General features: G+C 31.3%; 13 protein-coding genes across 13 annotated transcripts; 2 read left to right on the top strand and 11 right to left on the bottom strand.

The window, feature by feature from the left end:
* Positions 1-274: 274 nt before the first annotated feature.
* Positions 275-1,945, bottom strand: TBLA0B03890 (class I SAM-dependent methyltransferase; the record flags this gene model as incomplete). Its single annotated transcript, XM_004178698.1, has 1 exon — positions 275-1,945. The coding sequence occupies one exon, from the start codon at positions 1,943-1,945 to the stop codon at positions 275-277; it is 1,671 nt and encodes a 556-aa protein (XP_004178746.1).
* Positions 1,946-2,426: 481 nt separating this feature from the next.
* Positions 2,427-2,945, bottom strand: PPT2 (holo-[acyl-carrier-protein] synthase; the record flags this gene model as incomplete). Its single annotated transcript, XM_004178699.1, has 1 exon — positions 2,427-2,945. One exon carries the CDS (start codon positions 2,943-2,945, stop codon positions 2,427-2,429), a length of 519 nt encoding a protein of 172 aa, XP_004178747.1.
* A 532-nt stretch (positions 2,946-3,477) lies between these two features.
* On the bottom strand, positions 3,478-4,350 carry TBLA0B03910 (uncharacterized protein; the record flags this gene model as incomplete). Its single annotated transcript, XM_004178700.1, has 1 exon — positions 3,478-4,350. The coding sequence occupies one exon, from the start codon at positions 4,348-4,350 to the stop codon at positions 3,478-3,480; it is 873 nt and encodes a 290-aa protein (XP_004178748.1).
* Positions 4,351-4,671: 321 nt separating this feature from the next.
* On the bottom strand, positions 4,672-5,613 carry TBLA0B03920 (uncharacterized protein; the record flags this gene model as incomplete). The annotated part of the gene is made up of 1 exon (XM_004178701.1): positions 4,672-5,613. The coding sequence occupies one exon, from the start codon at positions 5,611-5,613 to the stop codon at positions 4,672-4,674; it is 942 nt and encodes a 313-aa protein (XP_004178749.1).
* Positions 5,614-6,107: 494 nt separating this feature from the next.
* TBLA0B03930 (uncharacterized protein) lies at positions 6,108-7,664 on the bottom strand (the record flags this gene model as incomplete). The annotated part of the gene is made up of 1 exon (XM_004178702.1): positions 6,108-7,664. One exon carries the CDS (start codon positions 7,662-7,664, stop codon positions 6,108-6,110), a length of 1,557 nt encoding a protein of 518 aa, XP_004178750.1.
* An 808-nt stretch (positions 7,665-8,472) lies between these two features.
* On the bottom strand, positions 8,473-9,186 carry DFR1 (dihydrofolate reductase; the record flags this gene model as incomplete). Its single annotated transcript, XM_004178703.1, has 1 exon — positions 8,473-9,186. One exon carries the CDS (start codon positions 9,184-9,186, stop codon positions 8,473-8,475), a length of 714 nt encoding a protein of 237 aa, XP_004178751.1.
* Positions 9,187-9,427: 241 nt separating this feature from the next.
* Positions 9,428-9,895, top strand: POC4 (Poc4p; the record flags this gene model as incomplete). The annotated part of the gene is made up of 1 exon (XM_004178704.1): positions 9,428-9,895. The coding sequence occupies one exon, from the start codon at positions 9,428-9,430 to the stop codon at positions 9,893-9,895; it is 468 nt and encodes a 155-aa protein (XP_004178752.1).
* Positions 9,896-10,567: 672 nt separating this feature from the next.
* RPL33A (60S ribosomal protein eL33) lies at positions 10,568-11,196 on the top strand (the record flags this gene model as incomplete). The annotated part of the gene is made up of 2 exons (XM_004178705.1): positions 10,568-10,586; positions 10,892-11,196. 2 exons carry the CDS (start codon positions 10,568-10,570, stop codon positions 11,194-11,196), a joined length of 324 nt encoding a protein of 107 aa, XP_004178753.1.
* Positions 11,197-11,588: 392 nt separating this feature from the next.
* TBLA0B03970 (uncharacterized protein) lies at positions 11,589-15,215 on the bottom strand (the record flags this gene model as incomplete). The annotated part of the gene is made up of 1 exon (XM_004178706.1): positions 11,589-15,215. The coding sequence occupies one exon, from the start codon at positions 15,213-15,215 to the stop codon at positions 11,589-11,591; it is 3,627 nt and encodes a 1,208-aa protein (XP_004178754.1).
* A 1,265-nt stretch (positions 15,216-16,480) lies between these two features.
* MGE1 (mitochondrial nucleotide exchange factor MGE1) lies at positions 16,481-17,185 on the bottom strand (the record flags this gene model as incomplete). The annotated part of the gene is made up of 1 exon (XM_004178707.1): positions 16,481-17,185. The coding sequence occupies one exon, from the start codon at positions 17,183-17,185 to the stop codon at positions 16,481-16,483; it is 705 nt and encodes a 234-aa protein (XP_004178755.1).
* A 550-nt stretch (positions 17,186-17,735) lies between these two features.
* MKK1 (mitogen-activated protein kinase kinase MKK1) lies at positions 17,736-19,877 on the bottom strand (the record flags this gene model as incomplete). Its single annotated transcript, XM_004178708.1, has 1 exon — positions 17,736-19,877. The coding sequence occupies one exon, from the start codon at positions 19,875-19,877 to the stop codon at positions 17,736-17,738; it is 2,142 nt and encodes a 713-aa protein (XP_004178756.1).
* A 1,270-nt stretch (positions 19,878-21,147) lies between these two features.
* TBLA0B04000 (WD40 repeat domain-containing protein) lies at positions 21,148-22,506 on the bottom strand (the record flags this gene model as incomplete). The annotated part of the gene is made up of 1 exon (XM_004178709.1): positions 21,148-22,506. The coding sequence occupies one exon, from the start codon at positions 22,504-22,506 to the stop codon at positions 21,148-21,150; it is 1,359 nt and encodes a 452-aa protein (XP_004178757.1).
* Positions 22,507-23,569: 1,063 nt separating this feature from the next.
* Positions 23,570-27,490, bottom strand: TBLA0B04010 (uncharacterized protein; the record flags this gene model as incomplete). The annotated part of the gene is made up of 1 exon (XM_004178710.1): positions 23,570-27,490. One exon carries the CDS (start codon positions 27,488-27,490, stop codon positions 23,570-23,572), a length of 3,921 nt encoding a protein of 1,306 aa, XP_004178758.1.
* Between the last annotated feature and the right edge of the window lie 320 nt (positions 27,491-27,810).

A 27,810-nucleotide genomic window follows, 5' to 3' on the forward strand; every position in this document is an offset into this window, starting at 1 on the left:
GAGTGTGTAATCTTTAATTGTTTCCTGTCACTTTTTGGCTATCATTCTTGGCTATTTGAATGATTAAATATTTTTTTTCAAGCTCTTCGGGGACACTTTATAATTAGCGGTTAAAAATTTACATGAATGAATAGTTGAATTATTGATAAATGAAAGTATATATATAGGAATATATATCTAATGAAGATGATGATATATAATCAAAAAAATCAATGAATGCTTGATAAATTACAATTGAGATAATTTATGTTTTTCAACGGAGGTATATAAAACTCTATAATGGATTCGATATAAAAACGGCTTGGATATTACGTTTATACAACGGATCTAAATCAATTAAAAAACTGTTTTTAAACTCTCTTGTTTCAATAGATATGTTACAAGTTGAGAAGTTATTAGCTTCAAAAAGTGATTGTAATTCACTCTCTTTAAAATAATAGCTTTGAGTGAAATCATTTTTAATATATGAACGCAAGTTTGTATTGTCAGATATTATAGTATCCAAGTAAACATGATTAAAATCATAAAATGCATGATCTCTAAATAGAATTTTACCAAAAGGTTTTAACAAATAATGTAAATTTTTTAATAATTGCGACCATAAACTTGGATGGATAGTACTCAAAGTAAACGTCAGTATTATTATATCAATTGAATTCTGTTGTATCAGTTCGGGTAATTTTTCAGATATATCAAAGGTTGTTATATCAAAAGATTTTAAAGTTAGATTTGTAAAATGTTTGAAATGATCTGATGATTGCATTATATCAATGGCTTTGTCGGAAATATCAATCCCAAAGATTTGTAAATCTAGATTTTTATTTGAACTTAAAATTGGTAATAATGCATTACCTAAACCACACCCAACATCCATTATTATCTGCTTTTCAGGACTTTTAAATTTTTTCTGTTGTGTTATCTTAAATAAATCCGGGAATTCGTATAATATATTATTTTTTGGTCTTAATAAAAAGGACATATCAAAAGACGAATATAAATTATTCCATAGTTTATCTTGATCTTTCAACATGTATACTGATGCTTCTATTGGTTCTTTTGTTTCTAATATGCAAGTTAATTTTTCTTTATGTGAGTTAAATGAGTTGGTTTTCCAAATATCTTCTTCCCAAATATCATCTTTATCAATATCATCAATTGATCCTGATCGATATGTAAATTTTAAATGATTTTCCTTAGAAAAATGTATATAAGTGTCTAGAAATCTATTATTTTGAGTTCCTTTTAAAATCAACCTATCATTAATAATATCATGAACAATTGAATCAATCAATTGATCTTCCACTTCTTTAGAGGCATTTTTGAATTCTAAAAAGCCTGGTTTCAAAATTGGTTCATCAGTAGATGAAATTAAAGTATCAGAGTTTGAAAACATCAAAGGTTTTGAAGATGCAGAATTTGTTGTTGTTAGAGTTAGGTTAGATTTAGCTGTACTGGATGAATTCGTTTGTAGCTGGAATAAAGTATTATTACTATTTGTCTTGCATGGAGTTTGGAATTGTTCACAAATCTCATCAATATCATCTTCACCTTCGGAACCATAAGAATCGAAAAATTCTTGTTCTTTAGGAGAGAAAAGAAAATCTTGTTTAACAGATAATGGAGTCTCAGGAGTTTCGCATATTAAATCAGCAATACTAGATTTGCTCTTTAAAGGAGTATCTGGATTTAAAGAATTCTCAGGAGTGTGAGCATCCCATTCTGGTATGGAATTTTCAAATTCCTCAATATTTTTAAATTGTTTCACACTAGTTTTGAACGACTCGGAAAGAATCGTTTTCGTAGTATTTTGATTGTTTGTATTATGAGTATTATTTGGTTTTAAATCATTTGGTTTCTTCACAGAATTTATGACTTTGGTACTTGGAGAATTACGAGTAATATTTTCATATTTCTCAATCAAATGAGCTACGCTACCCTTAGGCATAACTAATATATATATATGGTATGGCAATAGATGAGGGAGGAGGAGTGTCGATGAATAATTTATGCAGGAAAGATCAATAGAAGAGAGAAGAAAATGCAGGATTAGTACTCAAATAGAATACTGTAATATGATATCGCGTTTGTTTATGTATAAGAACGGTGTTTAGATTTATGCTATCAGCAGCCTGATAATACTAAAGTATTAGCAATGAGAAGTCTCTCAAAGAGATTTGATGAAACCTTATTGGAGATCTTTCCTGAAAAAAAAAGTAAATCTCGATTTTTAATTTGGAATGTTGACCGCTGAACAATTGGCCATCTAAATATAGACCTTGCTTGAAATTACTTAACCAGCGCCCTAATTTTTGCCGTTTCCAAAGGCAGTGAAAAATTGCGGTAAATTGTGGAGCGGTTCGATTCTTAAGCAGATCGCAATTTAATATGGTATGTCATTTTCTTTCTTGAGGTTATTATTTATTCCATTATATTTTCTTCTTATCTTTGACAAGCATTGAGTTTGCAAATAAGTAATCACCATCGTGTGCTATGGAGAGCAATGCCTTTAGGTTTGTATCCTGGATATAAGTATTATAAAATAATTGAAACTGAGGGTATTTAGATTTAAAAGTATCATCAAATATAACAAATGGTGCCCCATTTTCTATAGAGTTAATCTTATAAAATAATCCAGTGTATATAGTTTGTGCAGGTGGTAGGTCCTTCTTGGGGACAAATCCTGATAAGGCCTTAAAGATTGCCTCTTTAGTAGCCCAAATGCCTCCAATATATGTTACGAGGTTATTTTGATGCTTATCAATGTTAGAATATTCTATTGGGTGCATAAACTTGCTTGCAATTCTTTGGAACGTTATTTGATTCTCCAATTTCCCGTTCTTTTGATCCAGCGGATATTGAGCTAAAAGTTTTGAAATCCTTGGTAGTTTAACTACATCATTTCCAATAGAATATATGGTTGAAAACCCTTGAATTGAGCCTCTCATTAGGAATATAGTATACGTTTCTTGAAGGATTGTCGATTTTTCATCATCAAATTTGTTAGTGATATTAATCTTTTCAATACTCCGAAGTTTCTTGTATTAACTAAAAAATGATGACGTGGTAAATTTGAAATGTCTATAAAGATTGTACAAATATATCTTGTAGAGTAACTCAAGTTATTATTCGAATAAGCGATCTAAGATAGGATTGACTAAAGACTTTTAATTTTTAAAAATATTTTTTATTCTTTTTTTCATGTTTACTTGGTAAGGAGTTACTTTTATTAAAGTAAAAAGAATAAAAAAAATTAGTAAAGATAATTTCAAGGTACCACTAATATATTAACCTCCAGACCTAATCTATAAAAATCATTACTGTATAGATATATAGAACGAGGGAATAATAGAACAGAATTGATATATTGACTATATCACCAACTATTCATTAATTCCGCAGAATACATCCTAATATCTATTAAAAAAAAAAAATAGACACAATTGCTTATCTACTTATGCACACATATATATATCATATCTACTTATTTAATGAAAATTCTGTTATAAAACCGATAACCATTTCAAATAAATGAGCCTGAGAATCAGGTTTCTCAACAAAATGTGAAGCACCTCTAACTAGCCCTGAATTTTTCGACCAATACTTAGAATCACTGATACTTTCCCATTTCTTCAACAGATTCAACTTGTTGACAGATTCTGGCACGAATTCATCTTCTTCAGAATATGCGATTAAAAATGGTTTATTGACTTTACCAAAACTATTTTTCAAGGTTTCGATTGGTAAATCACTGGAAAAATAATCATCATCTCCACCTTTTAATACTAATGAGCACCATCTATAAGCTGTCAATGGTGTATTTATCATTAATTTTGAATATTCGGATGGCAATAGATCATTCTTTTGACCATTTTGTACCATATCAATAGCCTTTTTATTTAATTTCTCTAACATATCTTTATCAAAAGTTTCATACAGTCCTTCTCTATCAGAGCAAGATCCTTGCAAAATACCTGCATCTATATGTTTTGGGTTATGCAACAGATAATGCATAACATCTTGAGCACCAGTAGAATGACCCATAATAATAATTTTTTCTCTACTACCCCCTTCTTCAGATTTCAAATATTTTGTCAATTCTTTTAATTCTTGAATATCACGATCTAATGAAGAAATACCAAATCCTTTAAAACTACTTGTTAATTGAGGTTGAATCACAGAGAAGTTCAATGGTGCTAAAGCTTTTGCAAGATTAACGGTATATGGTACCGTTAGTAACCCATCTGTCATGCCACCAATCATTACTAGGACATGCTTATTACCGGATGGACTTAATTCAAATGCAACATGTGTTTTAGAATATTTATGCAAAACACCTTTAAATGGGGACATTATTAATGAGATGGCTCTTAGTTACTTTTTTTAAAAGAAACAGGAAAAGTGAAACTAAGTACTTGGAAAATTGATATTCTTAAAAAGATAATATATAAAAATTCAAGAATGTCTTTTACTTTAAAGCTTTATTCAAAATATTTTTTTATAGGAAATGTTTTAACATTCGCGCCCTTGAAATACTTTTCTTAATTAGGCAACAATCAATACTAATATTACTAAGGCAAAAAAAGTTAAATAATAATAATAATAATAATAATAATATGAAGAAAAACTAAGATTATAAAAAACAAACAAACAAACTATACGTTAAAAACTGAATCATTCATTAGAAGTTGCATCACGTTCTTCTGTTCGAGACCAAGGCATTTTAGCTTTGATGAAAGTCTTGAAAAATTGTTCGTCATCTTCTGTCAAATTTGTTAGATCAAATAATTCATAACCTTGATAATTTGGGATTCTTACAAATGGATTTCTTGAAGATTTTTTATTCATTAAAATTTCTTTCCTTCCATACCAATCGTTGGTAAATAAGTTTAAGGCATTCTTATTTTCCATGAAATCCAAATCATTGAAATATTTATCCAATTGTTGTTTAGAGTAATCCAAAGGTTTAGGCTCAGATGATAAATAAGTAATATTCTCAATTGGGTAATCAATTGCCATAGCATGATATTTTAAAAATCTTTTTTCTTTAAAACCAAAACCAGAAATTGTAATCTCAGTAGGATAATTTTTATCGTTTAATTGTGCAAATCTATAGATAGAATAAATCAAATTATCAAAAGAATCCAAAGAATATTCCTCAGTGTTAATATAATCAGTAAATAATGCCTCTAAACTCATTGGTTCTTGAAATTTTACTTTTAACAAATCTGTAATTTGTTTTAGAAATGATAAAATTTCATCATCAAAAGATATTTTATTTAAAACAGATGTATTTGATTCATTCCGTTGGAAAAACTCCAATAGTTTCCAAGTTAATAAATAATAACTTTGAGCTTCTGATATACAACCTGCAGATTTTTTAGTTTGTGAACCTGAAAATAATAACAGACTTTTATCAATATTAGTTGAAGTTAATAAATGGATTATTGCCCGTAGTGAATGCTTTATAAATGCCAAATGATCATTTCCTTCATATTGAAATGGAGCTAAATACCAATGTTCTGGTAATTGGCCTAAATTAACTTCATTGGAATCTAAAAGAGTTGATTTCCAAATACCATGACATGGAACGATTATTAAATGAGATTTAGTCATTGCAAAATGCCAAGGGAGTAATTGGTTCAGATAATTGAAATTTGTAAGGCTAATTACGGCACATAAAAAAGACTTAAAATATTTTAAATCTTATTCGGCCGAATAGATATTGAAGATACAAATATAAATGTATGTAATAGGATAATGCAGTAAAAAAAGAATTATGTACAGTTGATTGATATCGATTTATAAATTCTTTAAGTTAAATAGAGTTAAAATAAAATACTGTAGAGAAATATTAGAAAGTATTGATTGTGCGATGAATATAGTATTCAATTCTTTTTTTTTTTTAAGAAAAAAAAAAGCATATACAAATACCGTGTCTCCTGACTTGAGATGTGAAGAGTAGTTTGCAGAAATCATAAGCATGAACCATGGTCAGTAATAATATAAAATACAATTGAATGAAATAAAATTATGCAAAGTTAGGTAAAAATGTATGTTCGTGTTTATGTTAAGAGTATTGGGTTTACCAACTCAATAGATCAATCTGATTATGCAGTAATTTCCTTTTCATTATTCCACAATTTTCTTTGGAATCTCCAATGCAAAGCAGTGATATTTGGTTTTTTATCATCTTTGTCACCAACCATGGTACCACTTTGAGCATTTTTCATACTAGAGCCTAACATTGTAGATAATTGTATAAATTTATCGTTTTCTGTAGCAAAAATGATTTCATCTTTATTTTCATCAGATTTACCAATTGGAGTTGGAGATGAAGCTGGTACATCATTAATATTTAAATTATCAATTGCAGTTGTAGTGGAAGAAGTAGTTGACTGAGCATCATTCATTGATTCAATAGATTTAGTCTTAATTGGAATATCTTTTGAATAGTCAACATCTACAAACCATCTTCTCTTCCAAGTAATACCTTGAGCTTCTTCTTCTTTTCTTAATTGCCTCTGAGCATTTTCAATCTTGGATTTAGAGGCGACGATTTTTTCATAATCACCAGCCCTAATGGCATTTGCTACATCAAGCCAAGCCTTTCTTGATTCCAATGGATTTTGTAATTCGACATCTTTAACAATCAATGGTTCTTTCTTATCAGTACTTGAATCTAAAAATAACACATCTTTAACGATTATTGGAGTAGTTAAAGAAGATGAAGATGAAGAGTTAGAAGATGCATTTAATGAAGCAGAATCCTTTTTAGAAGCCTTTGGAACCACTTTTGAGATTGTACAAATGCCTGACCATTGGCCAGAGATGAGGTATAATGGATCTTTATTTGATTTATAATCTTCAGTAGATGTGTAAATCTTTGCCTTGACGGAATTCTTCTTACCAGAGAAATAACCTCTACCTGAATATTCCAAGACACACAAATTACCATTTGAAGATTGGATATAAGATTTCCCATCTAATTCTACAAATGGAGAAGCTTGTAGGATCCCTTCGATATGCAAAGCAGGTAAAGTGATGTAATAGGATTCGTCATTATGGTTTCCATAAGTTAAGATGGCATGACCGAATTGTTTAACACTTAAGGTCAAAGTCTTGGAAAATACAGTCTTAATTTCATTATAACCTTGTAAATGAACGTTATTTTTATCATTGAAAATGGCAAATGCAGTCTTTGGTGGATGATGAGAGACTTGTTCACTCAGTAGAACAGTTTCACCGAAATCTGGATGGTCTTTATTTAACCATTTACCTGTAAAGACTTCACCTAAAAACGGGTTCAAAGGTTTTTTTTCAGTACCTTCAGATTCATTTCTTGAATAATATTGAGAACGTAAAGTTGACATGAACCATTTAACTACTACTAGTAATCTAGCGATTTCCGGAGTTGGTATATCATATTCTAAAGTTGTGGTGGTATCTTTATCAGTCAATTCATTTTTAATGGAGTTGAAGTTGTTAGAATCGATGAAATTTGGTTTTAAAAATAAATTTTGATGTTCAGCCCAATATTGAGAGAATTCTACTAATGAAACAGGAGATAAGATGAAAGGAGGAGCTGTTAGAGTGGACAAATCACCGTTGAAGGTGGCAATTGATTTTAAAAAGGATTTCCAAGAGGATGAACTAGCTTGGGACATGTTGATATATTTAAATTGTGAGTTGTTTGTTTGTAAGATTGACAGGGAGGGAGAAAGAGAAAGACAGAATAGAAAAAAGAAAAGAGTTCAGAAAAATTTTTATAGGAGAATAAATTAGTAAATAAATAAATATAATATTTGATCAATTAAATATATTTGAAGGATAAACGGTGGAACACCAAACCGTAGTTTAAAAAAAAAAGAGTAAATAAGATCTTTCAATAAAAGACAAAAGACAAAGCACAAGCAAGTAAGGAAAGGGAAAAAAATAAAATATAAAAGAAAAATAAATAAAAAATAGAAAATAACGAAATTTGTGTGTTAGCTAATTATTTAACTAATTAAGATAAAAATTGAATAATCAAGTAACCTGCATACTACGTAAAAAAAAAAAAAAAAAAAGAAAATAAAATGGAACATAGAAATAGCCGAATAGAAAATAAAGTTACCAATTAAGAATGAGCCAATAATCCATTATCCTTTAACATCATCAGATAATGATAATAATATAGAAATGATATTGTTATTTTTATTCTAAATTATTCAGTAGGATAATAACTACCGATGAAGGATTGAAATAAAATTGAAAAATAAGACTAGAAAAGGATTGAAAATGTTGGAAAAAAACCCAAAAAGGGCCAGGCTTGGTTGGTGCGGGCCTTTCTGTGCACGTGTGGCCGAAAAAGGAAACTCTTGGAAATTAGAAGCTGTCTTATACGAGCGACCAGAAGAATGACGAATCTGTATACTAAACGAGGAAAATGAATTAAACGATACCTCGTGACCTAAGCGAGCAATATGGACTCGTTTAATTTCTACGACGGTCGTATAGTGTGATGCCGAACGCGTAACCCTTTTCAGAATGTACGAAAAAGACCCCACAGTTAGGGTTGTTCTTAGGTTTGGTGATAGGGTTATCGGCAGAGCTAGGGTTGGGTTTAAGAAGGTCTAAGCTGGGCGGCAAGAAATCACGTACTTGTTGTTCATTTGTTTGTAATATATAATGGTCAGGTGATGGAGCAGTGAGCCATGTATCCATTGGTGGTTCTGGAGTGCCATCTAGGGGATATACAGCGGTTAAAAGCCAATGGTCTAATAATCCTGATTCTGCTATAGCTTGATAGATTTGGGCACCACCCATTACATATATACGTTCAATTCGTAGTTCTTGAGCCCTTTGTTGTAATGTGGTGATAGCACTACGTAAGTCCGGTGCCCCAATATAAGTGCTTAGAGGGTTCGATTCGTCCACGTGACGTGTGGCCCAGGTGTCGAAACCACGTGACACAACAACATTAAGACGGGATGGAAGTGGGCGGAACCGTGATGGGATAGATTCCCAAGTACGTCTGCCCATTACTACTGCATTTTGTTTGGTGGGATCTCTTGTATTGGTGGTCAATTGTTTGAAATAAGCCATTTCTTGTTTGAGGCGCCAAGGTAATTTACCTTGATAGCCGATACCATAAGATGGCATCAAGCATGCCACGACGTTTATTACGGGAATCTTGGGATTGTTCATATGGGTGTAGAGTCGAGGTATTATTGTGGTTATTCGATTCATTTTTATAAGGGATAAATGTTTAAGGTCTTTATTATCATTATGTCATTTACGCGTTTTTATTTATACTCACGAAACCCCGAAATAAAAAGAAATTTAAGATCATTGAAACTTTTGGGAAAAAAAACAATAACAATAACAAAGAAAAAATTTTAATAGTAACAATTATAAACCCAGATACCACATAAATACGCATATCTAAATGTATACCAAGACTATCAAGACCTCTATTGTATCACCACTAAATGATTCTCAATCTATTGAAATAATACTGACCATCCCTGAAGCAATTGATCAGCAAAGTAAAAAAATCCCAGTATCAATGGTCTTGTATCATAATGATAATTATAGACCAGAAACCACTGGAATAGATCAAGATAAAGTCAAGCTGATATCTTATCATTATGCTGTCCCTTATACAAAGAACAACGGTAGGACAGAAGTGGTGAGTACTCCTCTACTAGATACAAACGTGGATCTGTATAGAGACTTGACAAGACAAATATCCACATTACTAGTAAAGAAGCTCAATATACCTGTATATGTAGCTTATGGAGAGTTAATAGGCGCACCTGTTTCTCAATCAGCCATCCCAATGGATCAATTGTTTATTCTAAGGAAATGTATAGCTTTTGTGGAAGAACAATTGAAAAAGCAAGCAACACATTGAACTGTATACACATTTGTATATATCTGTATCTATATAAACATAATTTTTAGCATCAATCATTTTTAATGGGCATTCATATTTTTTTCTTTTTTAACATGAAGAATTTTCTTCCCTTCCTTCCGTACACCCTCGCTCACGATTTTTCAACACACTATTTTTTAGCTATTTTTTTGTATTTCTTACGACGCGAACCTCGGCCGAAGTTGGTTTTTCTTAATTATTCAATTTTTCCCTTTCTACTTTTCCGGCCAGAATAGCCTCCTTTCAAACTCCTTCTAACATTCTCCTTCTAGCCACTTTGAGGTTCCCACTACCCATTCCATATCTTCCTTCTAGACCAAAATATCATTCCTCTCTAGCCTCTTTCCAGCTCCTTCTAGACTCCTTCTAGACTCCTTCTAGACTTTCCAGCATCTCCTTCTAGCATTTGGCCATTCTTGAGCCTAGTTGCTTTCCTCCTCCTATTCACGAGGAGAATAGCCACCAGTAAGAATTATTCACGTCCATAGTAGATCCAATTCAACAATATACTGACGGGAAAATTGATGGAAATTATTGAAAAAAATAATGGAAAAAAAAAATAAGGTAAAATAATAGTATATACTATATCATATTTTTTCGATTTAAGGTCTCATAATTTGATAAAATATTATTCAAATAAGCAAACCAAAAATGGCTGAATCCCATAGATGTATGTTTAAGAATAATGAAAGAGAGAAGATGGAAGGCGTACGTTTAAATTAGATGAAATTAAAATCGTTATCCATATAGAAAAGATAAGGTGAATGAGAGAATATCAAGACAGAAATATGAAAATCAGTTTTGGAAAGAAAGAAAAAACATTATACAGATTAATTAAAGATTAATGTTTTAATATAGTTTGATTTTTATGCGCTACGCCAATTCTTCGTTTTTAATACACAACTGTTCAAATTTACTAACAAATTTATTAATATGATATTTCCCATATTGTATTATTCAATATTTTATATCCAGTGTATGTTAAAGGTAAGCACTTGTCCTACCAAAGATCCAAGAGCGTTAACAACCCAAACGTCTCTTTGATCCAAATTGAAGGTGTCGCTAACCCACAAGACGCTCAATTCTACTTGGGTAAGCGTGTTGCTTACGTCTACAGAGCTTCCAAGGAAATTAGAGGTTCTAAAATCAGAGTTATGTGGGGTAAAATCACCAGAACTCACGGTAATTCCGGTGTTGTTAGAGCTAAGTTCAGAAACAACTTGCCAGCTAAGACCTTCGGTGCCTCTGTTAGAATCTTTTTGTACCCATCAAACATTTAAATTAATTTAAATCATTTAATTTAATCAAATTCATACAATATAATTTTTGTTACAATCATTCATTTTAAATAAATAAATTATTTTATATTATTTTTTAAGTACATTACCAGATTTCTTCTAATAAAAAAAAACAATAAAAATTCAAAATACATTCTATAAATATCTTTTAATATCTTTTAATATCTTTTAATATATTGTAATTATTATTTAAGAAATTGTCAATAGAAATTAAATGTAAAAAAAAATAATGATATATGCAAATATAAATAAATGAAATAAAAACTACAAAATAAAACTTGCTAAATGAAAATATGTGATTAAAGGGAATGTATAAATGTGTATAATTGTGTGACAGTGTGATTGAGTGAGTGACTATATGTGAAATGGTAAACTTATGATCGCACATTACGTCTTTTGAAAAAACTGTTGAAAATACGGCTTGCTGCACTTTCACGTCTTTTATCCTCTTTACCCATCATTGAAGCTCTTTGCCTTTCAACAGATTCATTAGTTTGATCAGATGCACGAGTCTCGATAGGTTTGATATAATTGGCATTATTAGTGTTAGATCCTGCTATTACTGTATGTCTACGATCTGATATAATTGAACTCCTTTTTGATCCTACTGAATATCTTGTATTATTTGTATTAATGTTAGAAACATTTGATGAATTATTCTTAACAATTGTAGAATGAGTAGAATATTTTCTAACTGCTACACCATTTATATTATTGGTACTATTAGTATTAGCGGTTGGTGCAGTATCATTACTGCCGGTTTCATATGATGCTAAACTAGTTCTTGATGGACCGGCTGATGAGTAAAATGATAAGAAGCTAAATCTTTTTCTATTATTCTCTCTTCTATTATTAATGCTTGTTGAACTAGTATTATCTTCTAATGAAAGGCTAGTATTAGTATTATTTGAATTCGTACGGTTGTTATTTTCTAACAATTGATTATTGGCATTGTTTAAAACAATACGACCATTTGATTTTTCAACTTGAATTGCATCAAATTGTCTATTATGTCTTGGAGATGAATTAAGATCATCTACTAATATATTTTTAGCTGGATCGATTTCCATGTTATTCATAGCTTCATTCAAATGTTTTAAATATTGTTCCTCCATCGATTTGCCATTAATAACACTCACTCTACGTGAGGTGGTATTTATCTTTTTAACTGGGCTATTACTTGTAGAATTAATAATTGTATTTTTAGTGCTTGAATTAGGAGTTGAAGTAACGCTAGATTTTGTATCCGGTAGATTATTTGCATTACTAGTAGGAACCCCAGTGTTTTCTAAATCGTCAGATGGTATAGTAAAGTTAGGAGTTAAAGAAGGAGTCGAGTCAAATAAGGATATTTTTGTCATAGAATGATCTTCTTGTAATTTTAGTAAATTTAATGAACCAGCTGATATATTTCTGCTGCCAATAGCATTACTAACCATAGTATTCATAGTAGATGGTGTGGTTAACGATGATATTCTGCTTGTGTTGGTAGTACTATTACTATTGCTACTATTGCTATTAGTATTATTAACATTAATAGTGGTGGTATTATTACCATTTGATGATAAGGTTGATGATGGAACCCTTATATTATTAGCAGTATTAGCAGTATTATTATTCATATAACTACCAGATGGAACTCTACTATTTGGAACAGTTATCAATGGTTTTGTTATAACAGAATTATTATTACTACCTGAAGAACTGATGGAAATAAATGAATTGGGTCTTTCATGACGATTTCTATTATATGGAGAAGAATTGTTGTTAATATTAATATTATTTTCATTTGGCATAACACTTTTCCCCATAGAAACATTATTTGAATAAAAATCGGCAGAAGGAGGTCTCATAATATGGGTTGGATGATAAGAAGTAGCTCTTGGTTTTGATGTTGGGTGAGGTAAAGAAGAATTGTTAACCATATTGGAAGAAGAAGATGATGATGAAAACGTTGCTGTATTATTTGCCACGCCCATTGAATTATGAGTGACTTTTGTAAACTCTTCAGGACGTAATGGATGAGGAGAAATGTTAGTTGAAATAAGATCCACATTTGTTACTGACCGTATTTTAGCAGGTGAATGACTAGAAGTGGATTGTAAATGAGGAGATGCAGTTAGGAAATGAGCAGGAGAATTTGAACGAGAATTTGAACGAGAATTTGAACGAGAGGAAGCACTTTGATATTGAGATGGTGAATATGAAAGAGTAGATGAAGTTTGATGAATTAAATTTGTATTCTGTGAAGGTGGTGTGTTATTGAAGTGTGAATGAGATTGAGAAGGAGGGGTATTTTGATAAGATCTTCCAGTTGATTGACCGTGAGATCTATTGGCTGATGAATTGTATGATAATGATTCTGTAAGACTATTTCTCTTATTAGTAATTTTAATTTGGTTTTCTCTTTCAGCGTTTACAACAGCTTGTAAAGCTATGGAAGCAGCAGGATTATTGCTTGGTAGAATATTATTATTACTAGCTGTAGTATTACTATCTTGAATGATATTTGAAGATAATTTTGGTAATAAGTCATCCAAATCTATTGTTTTCACATTCTTATCAATATAATTTGGTTTGTGAACATGTTGTATATTATTCATTGGATTTTCAAAAATAGGTTCTTCAAATTCTATTTTCTCAGGCGATGGTACTTTATTAGTAGTTATTGTTGGAGAACCATGCGATAAGACAGGACTTGGTAATAAAGGCCCAGAATCCATTAATAAATAATTTTTATTTTTATTTTGATTAGATTGTCTTGGTGATGTTTGTTGTTTATTAGTATTATTATTAATGTTTGATGAATATTGGTTTTGTATATTATTATTTGAAGGTTTCCTTACTTGAGGATTAGTGATATGATTAGGAGAAGCAGTCGGAATATTTTGATCTTGTGATTTTTTATTAACATATAAAAATAACTTTTCTTGATTATCCCAATTTGTAGGAGTTATAGATAAAAATTTACTATGAGGTAATAGCCATTGATGTTTTAAAATTTGCTTTAATGTAGCTCTCTTTTGTGGATAAGGTATTAGAATGTTTCTCAATAAATCTCTTGCCATGGGTGAAATATATTCTGGGAATTTCAAAGGAGTTGTAGTGATATATTTATATAATTTAGCAATATCATTCCCATCAGGATTTTTTGGATCGTCATCCCAAGGTAAATAGCCTGCTAGCATAGCAAATAATATAATCCCGCATGACCAAATATCAGCTTTACGAGCTTCGTAAGGTCTTGTGCTTATAACCAATTCAGGAGCTGCATAACAGGGAGAACCACACGAAGTTTTCATTAATTCACTAAATTTAGAAAATTCATTAACAAATCCAAAATCTGTAATGATCAAATTACCATATTTATCCAGTAATAAATTTTCTAATTTCAAATCTCTATGGACTAAACCTTTGCAATGCATATAATAAACACCACTAACCAATTGTGAAAACAAATTACTAGCTACTGATTCTTTTAACCTTCTCTTTTTTTGAATATATTTATAAAATTCACCACCAGAAGCATATTCTAATACAATCCCGATATATTTGGAATTCTGTAGAACTTCTTCTAATCGAACGATATTTGGATGTGTTAAATGTTTTAATGCATTAATCTCTCGATAAATTTTGATTTCCTTCTCAGAACCTTTCACAATAGCATCTCTTCTAATCAACTTAATAGCCACTTGTTTGGGGACTTGAGTATCATTAGGTGAAGCTTTGACCCACCCCAATTTAACTTTACCAAATTCACCTTCACCAAGAGTAGAACCAACTATATATGGTCCAAAAGTTATATGTTTCCTTCTACCATTACCTTTGTTTTCTGGTATATTTGATGAATACGACGTGGTAGAGATATTTGAGACGTGACGATGATTATGCTTATGCGTTATAGGTTGGTCATTGGAGCTGCTATTGGTATTGTGGCCATTATTAGAGCCCCTGAATGAATTATCACCATAATAAGTATGGCGTTGTGGAACCGTACTCATAGTTTTTCTTACTGCTCAAATAAGCTTTTCTTATTTATTTTTTTTAAATGATTAAACAAAAAAAACTCTAGTGTTGAATAGAGTGAAATAATGAATAGAATGTTATTAGATGGGTATCGTGTTTGTTAAACGCTATAGGTTGAGCAATAACGAGCAAAACACTGGGAAAAGACGCGTGGTTGTTAGATAACGTGTATGCAGCGAGAATTGCTTATCAATAGAATTTTTGCGGAACCAAGCTTTCCAATAGTTGGTATTGTTAATGACAGCAAAGCGTATAAATTGGTGGCCTTATAAATAAAGAGATAACGCTGGTAGTTGTTGTGATTTTTCGAGATGATGTTTTGCTTTTAGAGTTGTTGCAGATCCTAATGTTTTCGTATTTTCTCCGTCCATTCTCTTGAATGTTATTTCTCTATCAAGTCTTTCTAAGAATTGGCGTAGCCTGTATTCTTGGAGTTAGCATTCTGCAGCGATCTGGGGCTGATTTTTGTTGATTCTTGTTGATACTGAATAATATTGACTCTTTGTTTCTTTGCAAATCCTAACTCTATTAGTTTGCGAAATGTTTGTTTGAGGTCTCGAGTTTTGTTCCGACATCGAATTCGTAACCAATACAGGAAAAAAGTGTCGCGTAAAGTGAGAAAAGATATTCGAGGGATTTAATAAAAAAGTTGAGGCAGTGTGGAAGGTTTATATTTATTTTATTAATGGGATTTGTAAGCTAATGATGACTGTAATCATTGTAAATGTGTTTATAGATGTGTTTGGACATTTTTTTGAAAGGAATAGTCGTACTTGCAGAGAGAGAAATTAGAAGTTAATAGAACGCGTCAGTAATGATTAGTGGCGCCGTGCGCTATAAATAGAATAGTTGTTATTTTAGTAAATTATGTTATCTGATGCTTATTAGTAGATGGATGATTAAATTTTTGTAGGGCACAAAAGTTTGGAAGAGATGCTATATTATATTATGTTATATTATATACATATATACAGAAAGTAAAAATCATTAGAGGAGCGAAGCCAATAAGGAATGGGCCAAAAAACAAAACACATTCCAGTTCATTGCCATTCTACTAGTACGCGTGATTAGATGTGGTAAATTATTAGAATAGGGTAATAAAGTCATGTAGAGAAAGTTCATTTAGAAATAAAAAAAATAATAAAAAAAAATCTTTTTTTCAGAATTCACAATTGCATGTAAGTATTCAAAAAGGGATTATTCAAATATTCCAAAGTACATTTAGAATTCAAAAACTCCTCTATTTAGAATCCTTAACAATACCGACCTTAGCAGGTCTTAAAACTCTATTGTTTAAAGTGAACCCAATCTGTTGGACATGGAAAACAGTACCAGGTTCTTTATCTGGTTGTGGTAATTCGAAAGTGGCTTCGTGTTTGTTTGGATCAAACTCTTCACCCAATGGGTTCAATTGTTCGATACCATGTTTTTTCAAAGTCTTTTCAAAGACATCACGAGTCATCTTGACACCGGTATATAGATCATTGATTTCTTGGTTTTTAGATAAATCATCTTCTTTGAAAGCTTTCAAAGCATGGCCGAAATTATCAACAGATTCTAAAAGATCCTTGGCAAACTTTTGTAGGGCGAAATCTTTAGCGTTTTGAATATCCTTCTTGGTGACTTGTTGTAAGTTTCTGAAATCAGCAATCGATCTTAAAAGACGGTCTCTCAATTCAACATTTTCTTTGGTTTTTTCTTCTAATTTCGATTCTAATTCTTTAACTTTCTTTTGATCTTCATTTAATGAAGAATTGTCTTCCTTGACATCTTGGTTTTCCTCTTTGGCTTCTTCATTTTTCTGGGCTTCTACTGAATAGAATCTCATTCTGATATTAGAGCCAGCGTATACATTGGATCTCCATACACTTTGGGTAGATTTGGTGGCCAATAATAATCTTGTATTGGTTGGTCTAACGATTTTATTTAAACTATAGAATCTCATTGTTAAGTTTTGGCTTGTTTAATGTAGTTTAGTTAATGATTTTTTTTTTTGACCAATTGTTGTTTGAGACTATTGTACTGTTAATTGAGAAATGGTTAGTTTAATATAAGAAGCAATTATCTGTTAATTATTATAATTCAGGATTGGCAAATTGTCGATAATGTTAATGTTAATTCCCCGGTGGTTTTGGATTCCATTTCGTTGTAAACGACGTCCGACGGAAATTAAAAAAAAAATAAATAAAATGAAAAATGATTAAGCATGTTATTTATTAAGTAATGAGTTCATTAATGTCGTTATTAAATATCTAAATATATGTGCATGTATATGTATATAAGTGTATGTGTATTGTGATTAAAAATTTTTTGTTGATTTTCTTTTTTTTTATAAAAAAAGAAAGATTAATTTATAATGTATAGTTTAGTGACTCACTATTGATCACTTGTATTGCCATTTTATATGTATATATAATGTATTGTTGTTTTTTTTGCTTAGTATTTTAGATTTCTATCAGAGGTAAATGGCAAATATATCAATATGCTAAAGATTATTAACTTTCCCAACATTTTTTAATAAATTTTTGCATATTTACAGATTTTTTCATTTGTCCTTGAATCCATGGATGACGAATCATTTGTCTTGGAGATGGTCTATCTGAAGGATCCTTCTTTAAACAATAATCAATAAATGATCTAAATGAGCTACTCCAAACAATATGATTTTCAGGTTCTTCTTTCAAATTAGGAGTGAAAGTTAAGATTAACATTAATAAATCAATTGGTGCCAGATTTGTTTTCAAATTCTCACTACCAAAGGGAAATTTAGCTTCTGCTACTTCTAATAATGTTAACCCTAATGACCAAACATCACATGTGACACTATAAGGTTGGCCTTGAATTCTTTCAGGGGCCATATAAAATGATGTACCTGTAAAGGTGGTGGCTAATGAATTTACAGCTTCACCACTTACACCAAAATCACATAATTTAACTTGACCTAATTCGTTTAATAAAATGTTTTGTGGTTTAATATCTCTATGAATCACTTTTTTTTCATGTAAATATGATAATCCGCGTAAGACAGATTCTGCTATTTTCCCCAAGACCTTTTCACCAATTCTACCACCTCTTTCTAATAAATGTTTATAAATTCCATCTAATGAACCACCCCCCATATATTCCATGGCAATGAAAATAGACGTTCTTTGATTATCTGCAAACATCCCATAATAACGAACGATATAATCACTCTTGAAACTTTTGTTGAATTGTAATTCTCTCAATATTTGTTTTTGATATTCAGGATCAGTATTTAAAATATTTATTGTTTTTAAGGCAAAAATTTTAGATCCATTTTTCAATTTACATTTAGCTACAGATCCACCTGCACCTTCACCTAGCATTCCTAATTTTTGAATTTCATTGTTTAAATGATTATAATGCCACATGGATTCATCTAACTCATCCACATCTTTACCATTTAAATTTGAAGAATCTTCGATTTCATGGTGAGTGCTTGTAATATTATTAGTAGAAGAATTTGAATTTCGTACTTTTTCATTTTGTTGATGCAATTTTTGTGGTATAATATTATTACGATTGGATGGTATTGGTGGAGGTGAATGTAATGGTTGTGTTTGTAATTTGTATGTATCAATTAATTCCTTTTCATAAGGTGAAACTACAATGGAATAATCTGAATCATTAGAATCATCATCAATTATTTTAGAATCATTACTAATATTACTATCATTACTTTTATTAATGATATTCATATTTGTTGTTGTGATAGCATTTCTAATATTATTTGAAGGAGAATTTGATTTAGAAGATAAATTCAAATTTTTCAATGAGCCTGTTAGGGAAATTATGTTTTCCTTATTGGGGCTTGTGGCAGTAGATTTAGAAACATGTAAAGTATTTGAAGTTGTTAGGACTAAAGGAGGTAAAGGTGGTGGAACAGGTCTTTTCTTCATTGAAGATGAACTATTAGATCCTATTGAAGATGCAAATGGATTACTACCGATTGATGAATTTGATAATGAATGATTATGTGAGATAGAACTATTATTTGAATGTGAATATGAATTAGTATTAGTTGTATTATTATTGGTATTAGTATTGGTATTGGCATTAGTATTATTGGTCGTAGAGGTATTAGATGTAATAACATTTGATTTTGAACTTGTCTTTAATGTAGGTGTGATTGTAGTGGAACTATTTTTATTGGAAGATGAATGTAATTTACTTGTTAAATCACCCGGAGTTAAAGTAGAGTCAGAAGTGGCAGGAGATGGATTGGATGAAATATTGGCAAAATTTTGTAATTTTGGTAATGGGGGTCTTGGTGTAGATGAAGTAATTGTAGTTGGAGCAGTCTTGTTATTGATTTTATTTAAATTCAATTGTGGTGGGGTATTATTAATGCTATATGATTTATTGGAATATAATGGTCTTGGAGAAATTTTGGATAACACAGGAGTTGAACTAGAATTCGAATTATGTTTTATTGGAGTATTCAAATGTAAATTTGAATGAGTATTTGAATTTGTATGGGATATTGGTGCTGATGAAGAAGTTGATGACGACAGAGTACTATCCAAATGATTTCTTTGCAAATTCGAGGGCAAAGTCAATTTAGGAGATTTCTGATTATGTCTTGTAGATTCAGGAGGTCTAAATAAGGATGCCATGGTGTACTAATATAAAATATACTTGAACTTTTAGTTTATGCCTTTTTTTGTTTTTATTTTAGTTTCAGTTTTAGTTTTGTTTTTTCTTTATTCAGAGATGATGATTTAATAAAATTGAGTAAAAAGCAATTAGTTAAAGAGAAGGAAAAAAAAACTGAATAAAAGTTGATATTAATTATTGAAAAGAATAAAAATTGCAACTTTGAAAGGTATAAAGCTTGCAGTAGAGGAGCTGGAGAAATCGGATATGAATCTGTTTCAGGAGTATCTAGCAAAATAGAAGGAACCCGTTTATAAATGATAGCAACAGTGTAGTCAGTCTTATATACGTGCTACAACAACCCCTATGAGGCTTTTTAAAAAAAAAGATATATTTGACGGTTGCAGTGACAGCTAAAAAAGAAAAAGTTATAAGACAGTTATTAGACACGACGAGATCTAAAGGACTTGATGGGACAACAGGCTCCAAAAATAGACGTCGAAGGCTGTACTGACGTAGGGTATTTGATCCGGATCTTGAAGGTTCCTGTAACTATGAAAAGGAGTTATGAATAGCAACACAATATTATTATTATTGTTATTACTTGGACCATCTAATCAAGCTTATTAAGTTTGCTTGATTCATCTATGTAAAAATTCGAAATTTTCAATTATTTCATAATTCCAGATGACAATATACACATTTTCACTTCCCGATTTTGTTCGGGCTTTGTTTTTGCAAATTTCCTCGGCTGACGTCTGTGTATACCGTAAATGGAAACTATGCGTGGGTACTGCCAAGCCACGTTTCTTGTTTGCCTGATATTTGATTGAAGTTGGGCGGCTGTCAGTTCTATGTGAAGGAATTTTTGGAATTGTGTGTTTTAATTTGATGTTTTTAATGTGTTTAATTGGGTTGAGTTTGTGTAGTTTTTTATTTTTATTTTTTTTATTTTATTTCTTTTTTTTATTGAGTTATTGTTTAGGGCGAAGATCGCGCAATTCGGACGGAGCTTTTTTTCTATTGAATAATATCCAATATCCATTCAAATAGAAAAAATTAAGATGCTCTACGGACCTTAAAAATACCCTAAAAATACCCTTAAAAGTTATGATGTGGAATTTAAAATAAAAAGTATCTTATAAACATGCAGTGTTTATTTGTATGAATAAATAAGTATAAAAGTATATATGTATACCCGAAGTATAAAATTGTACATAGGGTTCGAGGGTAATGCAATGAGAAAATGAAGACTTGTGTAGGTGACGATGTGACGATGTGGCGACTTACTCAATTAGCTGGAGCAGTGAATGGTTTATAAACAGAAATCAAGCTGTCTACGTCCACAGTACCGATCAAATCGGAGATGACTGGATGCCAAGCTACAGTGTTCTTCATACCTCTGTTGGATGGAGATCTCTTAGATCCACCAGTGTGGAAGAATTTCAAACAAGTAGAGTTAACTTCTTCTGTGGCTGGTAAGTTCAAGACTTCAGTATCATCGTTGTCATCATCGAATTCAGACATGAAAGAGGACATATCCCAATGGTATACATCACCAGTACCACCCACTGTGACGAATTCGTTGGAAGAAGTTTCTGAGAAATGGATATCGACGACATTGTCACCGCCAGCATGATGTAAAGTGACGATTTCAGTTTGGATAGGATCTTCACCGTTTTGTCTGTTGGATAGATCAACAGCAGCATTGGATACAGCACGGACATCCCATAATTTAACAATACCAGTATCAGAACCTGTAGCGAAAAGAGAAGTAGCCACTGGAGATACATCGAAAGAAGTTAACAACCCGTTATTTGGATCACTTAGAATGAATAAAGGTTCATCTTTAGTTCTAGTATCCCAGAAACGAACGATATTATCATCAGAACATGTAACAAACATATGGTTGTCCAAGAATCTAACAGCATGAGTCACTGTAGTACCTGGGACTCTTAATTTTCTCAATAATTCACCTGGTTTACCTGAATTATCAACAATTTTCAAAATACTTTCGTCAGCAGAACCATTACTATGAGATTTAACTACTGTTTCGGAATCAAAAGAAATGGAAAAATCAGATACTGCCAAATGTTCTGAGCCCTTTATAGAATGCATGGAGGAGAAAGATGTACCTGGACCCATCATTTCTTGCATGATATGTACTGGTACTTTAACACCATCTCTGAACCAAGCCAATGAACCGTTAGAGGCCATACCAATAGCATTGACATCAGTAGATGAACCAGAAATGTAGGTCAATTTTGTAATAGTTTCACCTTGGTAAGCCCATTTAGCGTTCAATGGGTTTTTTTCCATTGATTCAAAAGCCTTACCGTAATCCAAATCTGGCTTTCTAGTAGCAGATTCAGTAGATTCGCCTGGAACCACTTCATTATCTTGATCATCCAACAATAATATGGAATTGTTAAAAGATTCCAATGGTAAGACACAATCAATTTCATACACATTAGAACCTTGAGAGTATAACAATTGAGTGGTTAAAGTGTTGTCATCGGTATCTGGAACAACATTGTCAGTGAAAGTAATAGTCTTTCTGAACCTAGAAACGTTATTAACAGACGTTTGGAAAATTGGTTTGTAACTGGAGATGTGTTCGTATTGAGTCTTACCGTTCATTATAGTCATTTATGTTGGAATTTAAAATTACAAAAAAAAAAATAAAATTAAAATATATCTTGAAAACAGACAATAAGTTATTTTAATTTGTGTTTTTATTAACTTTTTCTTTTCTTTTTTTTTCAAGAAAAAAAAGAAAATTATTACCAAGCGTAAACAGACAAGCGAAAGAACAAGATTCATCATCTCTTAAATACTTACAGCGTAAAGGAACCTTTGTATCAAGAAGAACCTTAGTAACCTTAATGGCTGTCTATTTGTCATCAGCTAATACTTACTACACTACACTGTACCCTCCTTTCCAGTTAAGCCTGGCACAATTTTCTTAGACTTGTTCGACATTGAAATATACACAATGGAGTTACTTACCTAATGGATTTAAGAAGTTAGGCATTAGGAATTAGGAATTAGGAAATAGGAATTAAGAATCCAATGAAAAAAAATAAAAAAAATAAAAAAATCGTAGCCGTACAAAGTGTCCATTTTTATTTTAAAGTTTTTTTTTTCTTTTAAAATTTTTCTTTTTCTTTTTTATTCATCTTTTCTGTTTTAATGAAACAAATTTCATTTAATAGTTAATTCCTAATATAATATCTTTTTATTTTTATTTCCAGTATATAGATTATACAGGTAATGAAGAATGAGAATTAGGCGGTAAGTTAAATCCATTTGTTAGACTTTAAAAATTAACTCCTAGAAAGAATGTAGCTTAATGCCGGCGCAGAGGAAACCCCGCAGCGGCGAAGTGTTGCCTAATTTGGCAATTTCTGTACCCGTGGGGTCGGCTCTTTCGGCCGGTATTTTTCGGGAACTAGTTAACTCCGAAAACATGTGAAGATCACGTGATATAAGATATTCACGTGATGTGCAAAATTTTAAGGGTCAACGTTGTTTTGTACGGAGTATGAAGGAGAGAATACTATGTAGAAAGCAGTGGTCAGGTGACCGATGAGTATATTACATATAGTTCTTAATCATAGTGTAATGTGAGAGAGACTATTTATCAATGTTTATCCCCCAGGACTAAGGTTATCTATCCCCTTAGAATGTGATTATATCTTTTAGAGGGCAGTCATCCCTTTGAAAGGTTATCTCTTCTTGTCATTTCATCTTCATGTAAAGATTTGATTGGTCTACCATAAATGGTTTCCAACTCAGCTTCATTCTCATTCACACTATGGATCAGATTTTCAATTGAATCCACACCTTTAGCCTTGATAATTGCATTTCTTAATTCATCACCACTTCTACTTGCATGTAATTGAGGTCTTTGAACGGAAAGTCTGGATATATGATCTTTAGAAGATGTTAAATTATTATGTTGATGATTATGGTGGTGACGGTGATGGTGGTGCTGTTGAGGATCTGTTGTTGTATTTACGACCATTTCATGTTCAGATTTCTTTTGATTATGATCTGATTTATGAAATAATGACGCATTTGTAATATTAACAAATGGATTTGGCTTTTGCTTCACAGAGTTTGCAGTATCACCCCCATTGGTAATACTATTCTCAGTACCACTATCTGTGCTACTCCCATTACTAATAGTAGGATTTATATTATTGTTATTATTCAATGAAGTATATTGATGCTTTTTACTCACAGCATTATCGTTACTATCTACAGAAGGAGTAGATGATTTTGATGATAAATTATTATTAGTTTGGCTATGATTGTGGTGATCTTTCAATCCATTAATATCTAAATTATCAGGATAAATGGAATGCCGTTGTTGAACGAAAAACCCCCATTTATGCAATTCACCTTCTTCTTGTTGATATTTCTTATAAATATTATTAGTTTTATCATTATGGCTTGTACTTGTATCTGACATATCATTTAATGATTTACCAGTAAATACATCAATAATTCTACCGGAATCCGTAGCCATTAAATGTGGTCTTGATAAGTTTTCAGTCTCTGCTAATGTCATTGGACTTGAGTTCGAATCTTTATCATTATCCGCCAATATAGTACTTTGTGAATCCACATGCTTTAATAATGGTAAACTTTGTCCCAAGATACTAGTGAATGTGGGGACACCCGTAAAGATGTCCAAAATATTGTGTAAATTTTTCTCCAACAAGATTAATCTTGTCAAATTATCTCTTTCTTGATTGGATAGTTCAATATTTTTCTGCTTTTCATATAAATTATCAATGGTTTGATGAACATTATTATGAACTTTAAATAAATTCTCCACATATTTTCTAAATAAATATCTTTTGGTAGAATCTTGTTTATTCAATTGATTTGGATTCTTTTGAGAGTTTTGTGTCACTCTTGTCATAATGGTTTCTGCAGTTTCTGTCATTAAAGATCCATCATATAATAAATCATCTTGAGTGGCTAATTCATCAATCTTGAAACTAGAATCCATTTTCTTATCCATATGTCTCATTAAACAAATACCAATTCTTTGTTGAATTTCATCTGAAATTTCGTGATAGTCCAAATCCAAACTAACCAAATTAGGAGAGTCTCTTACAAATGTGTATAATGTAACTGATAACGTATTTCTAGCAAATTCTGAATTGTAATTAGATCCACCACTATTGTCCGTATTAACAGCCAATTCATTTTCTTCCTCTACAGATAAAGATAAGTTTTGACCCAACATAGAGACCTGTGATAGAGTTCGACATTTCACCAAGATATTACAAAGCATAGAGATATCTCGATGACGTAACGAATTATTATCAAAATGAATTCTTTTCAAAGTTGTGAACCTGGGTAAATATTTATGTAAATATGGGAAAATCTCGGGGAAGATTTGTGGTAAATTGCTTAAATCTAGGAATTTCAAATCAGGTAATTTGGAAAGATATTTAAGTACTAATGCAGCATCATATGAATTTAAAATGTTGGTACTATTTAAAGTGAAATATTGTAAATTTGAGAAATCCAATGATGATAATTTGTTCACAATAGGCTTAACAAGTGTAGATAAATCATTGAATGCTAAATCCATACCTTGAACATTATATTCTGATGCCCAATTTAACAGACTTTTGATATGAGTGGCTGAAATATCTGAGGTTGCCACACCTAATCTTAATGGATTATATGGTTTCAATTTTTGATTAATATTGGAATTTGTGGCAAAGGCAACCAATACATTTTCAAAAATTTCTACTGAAAGCTTATGGAATTTTATCCCATTTAATAATAATTCTTGTAAAGGATTTCCTCTTCTTAATTTTAATACTTGACAGAATAAATTCCAATCCATAGAATCTCTATATGAAGATTTGGGCAAATCTGACCGGGTTCTTGTTTGCGAAATGTCTAATTTTATAATGGAATTATTACGCATTAAGAATTTACATAATAATTTCCAACCATATTCATCAATGACCACATTTCTTAAACCCAATTTTTCTAAAACTGTAGTATTTACAACAGAACAAATTAGAATCTTAAACATAAGTGGTGAAAGTGTAACGTTATCAAATATAATATTATAAATTGGTACAATAGAAATGAAATCACAAAATGATAGAATATCAATTAAAGTTGGCTTTGGGTTTAAAAACTTTAAAGTCTGTAGGGGAGCAGTTTTACCTTTTACTTGTCTTAAAGTAGATGGGATTGGTAAGATTTCTCTTAAATGACAACATCTTGTATAAATTATATCTAAAGTAATTTCTTTATATTTGGGAGAGGTAAGGGATGTATAATTGTTATTAGTAGTGGTGGCAGTAGTACTATTACTTGAAGTTTGATTTAATTCTTCAAAAGGATGTTCATTTAAATGTATTGGCTTATCAATAGCAGCTTTTTTCTTGGTAAAAGCTTCGAAATTTTCATATATGGGCTCAGTTGTGGTAAGAATATTTGGTTTTTTAGAAAATTTATTTACTTCATAAGCAATTCTTTCAGCAGCATAATGTGCTTCTTCTTGATGTTTTTGAGCTTCCTTTAAGGCTAATTTATGACGTTCCAATGCTAATTTATATTCTTTAGAATCCTTTGTGAATATAGGTACATATTTCATAGTAATATTTCCTGAAGTATTTGTAATCCCCATGGAAATCGCAGGTGGTTCACTAATCATATCATCTGGAATCAAGACATTACCAGGTTTAGGTTTTCTAGAAGGTAATTGTTGTGGAGGATCCGATTCAAAATTATTAACAGCAAATCGAACTCTTTTCAAATTCAATTTACTTAATTCTTCAATCGGTAGACTAGGTTTCTTCAAAGGGTTTTTATTTAAAATGATTCTTTCATTAACACTATCTAAATCTGTGACTGGTGGTAATTTAGGGGATGAAGGTTCATTCTCATGTTCATTTACGAGTCGAGATGTGGAGGGTGACCTGGATCTTGTGGGTGTTTGTGGTGGGGTATTTTCCACAGCTGATCCTGAAAGCGCATTCTTACCCATTGGGTTTTGAAGCAAAGGCCTTTGAGATCCTGAGTTTGAAGAGGATCTTCTACCAAAAAGAGAGGAAAAGAGAGATTTTTTAGATTTTTCAGTCAGTGATGAACTTCTTTTCAAAGAATTTGTGTTGGAGGAAGAAGATGTGGGAGGAGTTAAATCTGTGGTGGAAATTGGGGTTACAAGTGTAGGTCTTCTTGTAGTTGAAGCAGTATTAATCGATGCTGATCGATTTCTCTTGGGTGTATTGAGTGTAGGTGAGGCTACTTCTTCAGAAGCCGTTGCCAGAGGAGTTTTCAAAATTTCATTACTTGAAAGTCGAGACTCATCCTGTTTAAATTCATCCTGGTGTGATTCGTTAGTGCTAGTAGAATCTGCTGTCGGCGGGGGATGTGGTTTATTATCCGAGTGTTTCTTTTTAGCCTTCTTACCTTTATACAACCATTCTAATGGGACATCAATATCATCGGATTGAATAATAGTTGGAATTGGACTGGAAGTTGGAATATGGAATTCTGAAGGTGTGCCTTCTTTAGAAGAGATATCTTCTGATATGACCCTAGACAATTGGTTTTTTTCATGGGTGATGCCATCATCCTTAACCATTATATATTTTTTATGCTTCAATACAAGAATGAGAATGGGCTAATGATACAAGAATATTTATATATACACATATATATACATACACATGACTATAAAGGCACTTTCAATGGATTATTATTATGATTTAGTAATAATTGCATTATAGTATGATGGTATAATAGAATAATAGTATAATATTAATTACAATTAGCAATAGCAATTGTTAGCATTCACCTTATGAATAGAATTTCATTACATTACATTACATTAGACATAGATAAGCAAAATGGAAACAGACGTGTCCCAATGGAGTAACACGCCCTTGCACGGCGGGCCGAGAC

This window comes from Henningerozyma blattae, chromosome 2, assembly GCF_000315915.1.
Source record: "Henningerozyma blattae CBS 6284 chromosome 2, complete genome".
NCBI lineage: Eukaryota > Fungi > Ascomycota > Saccharomycetes > Saccharomycetales > Saccharomycetaceae > Henningerozyma > Henningerozyma blattae.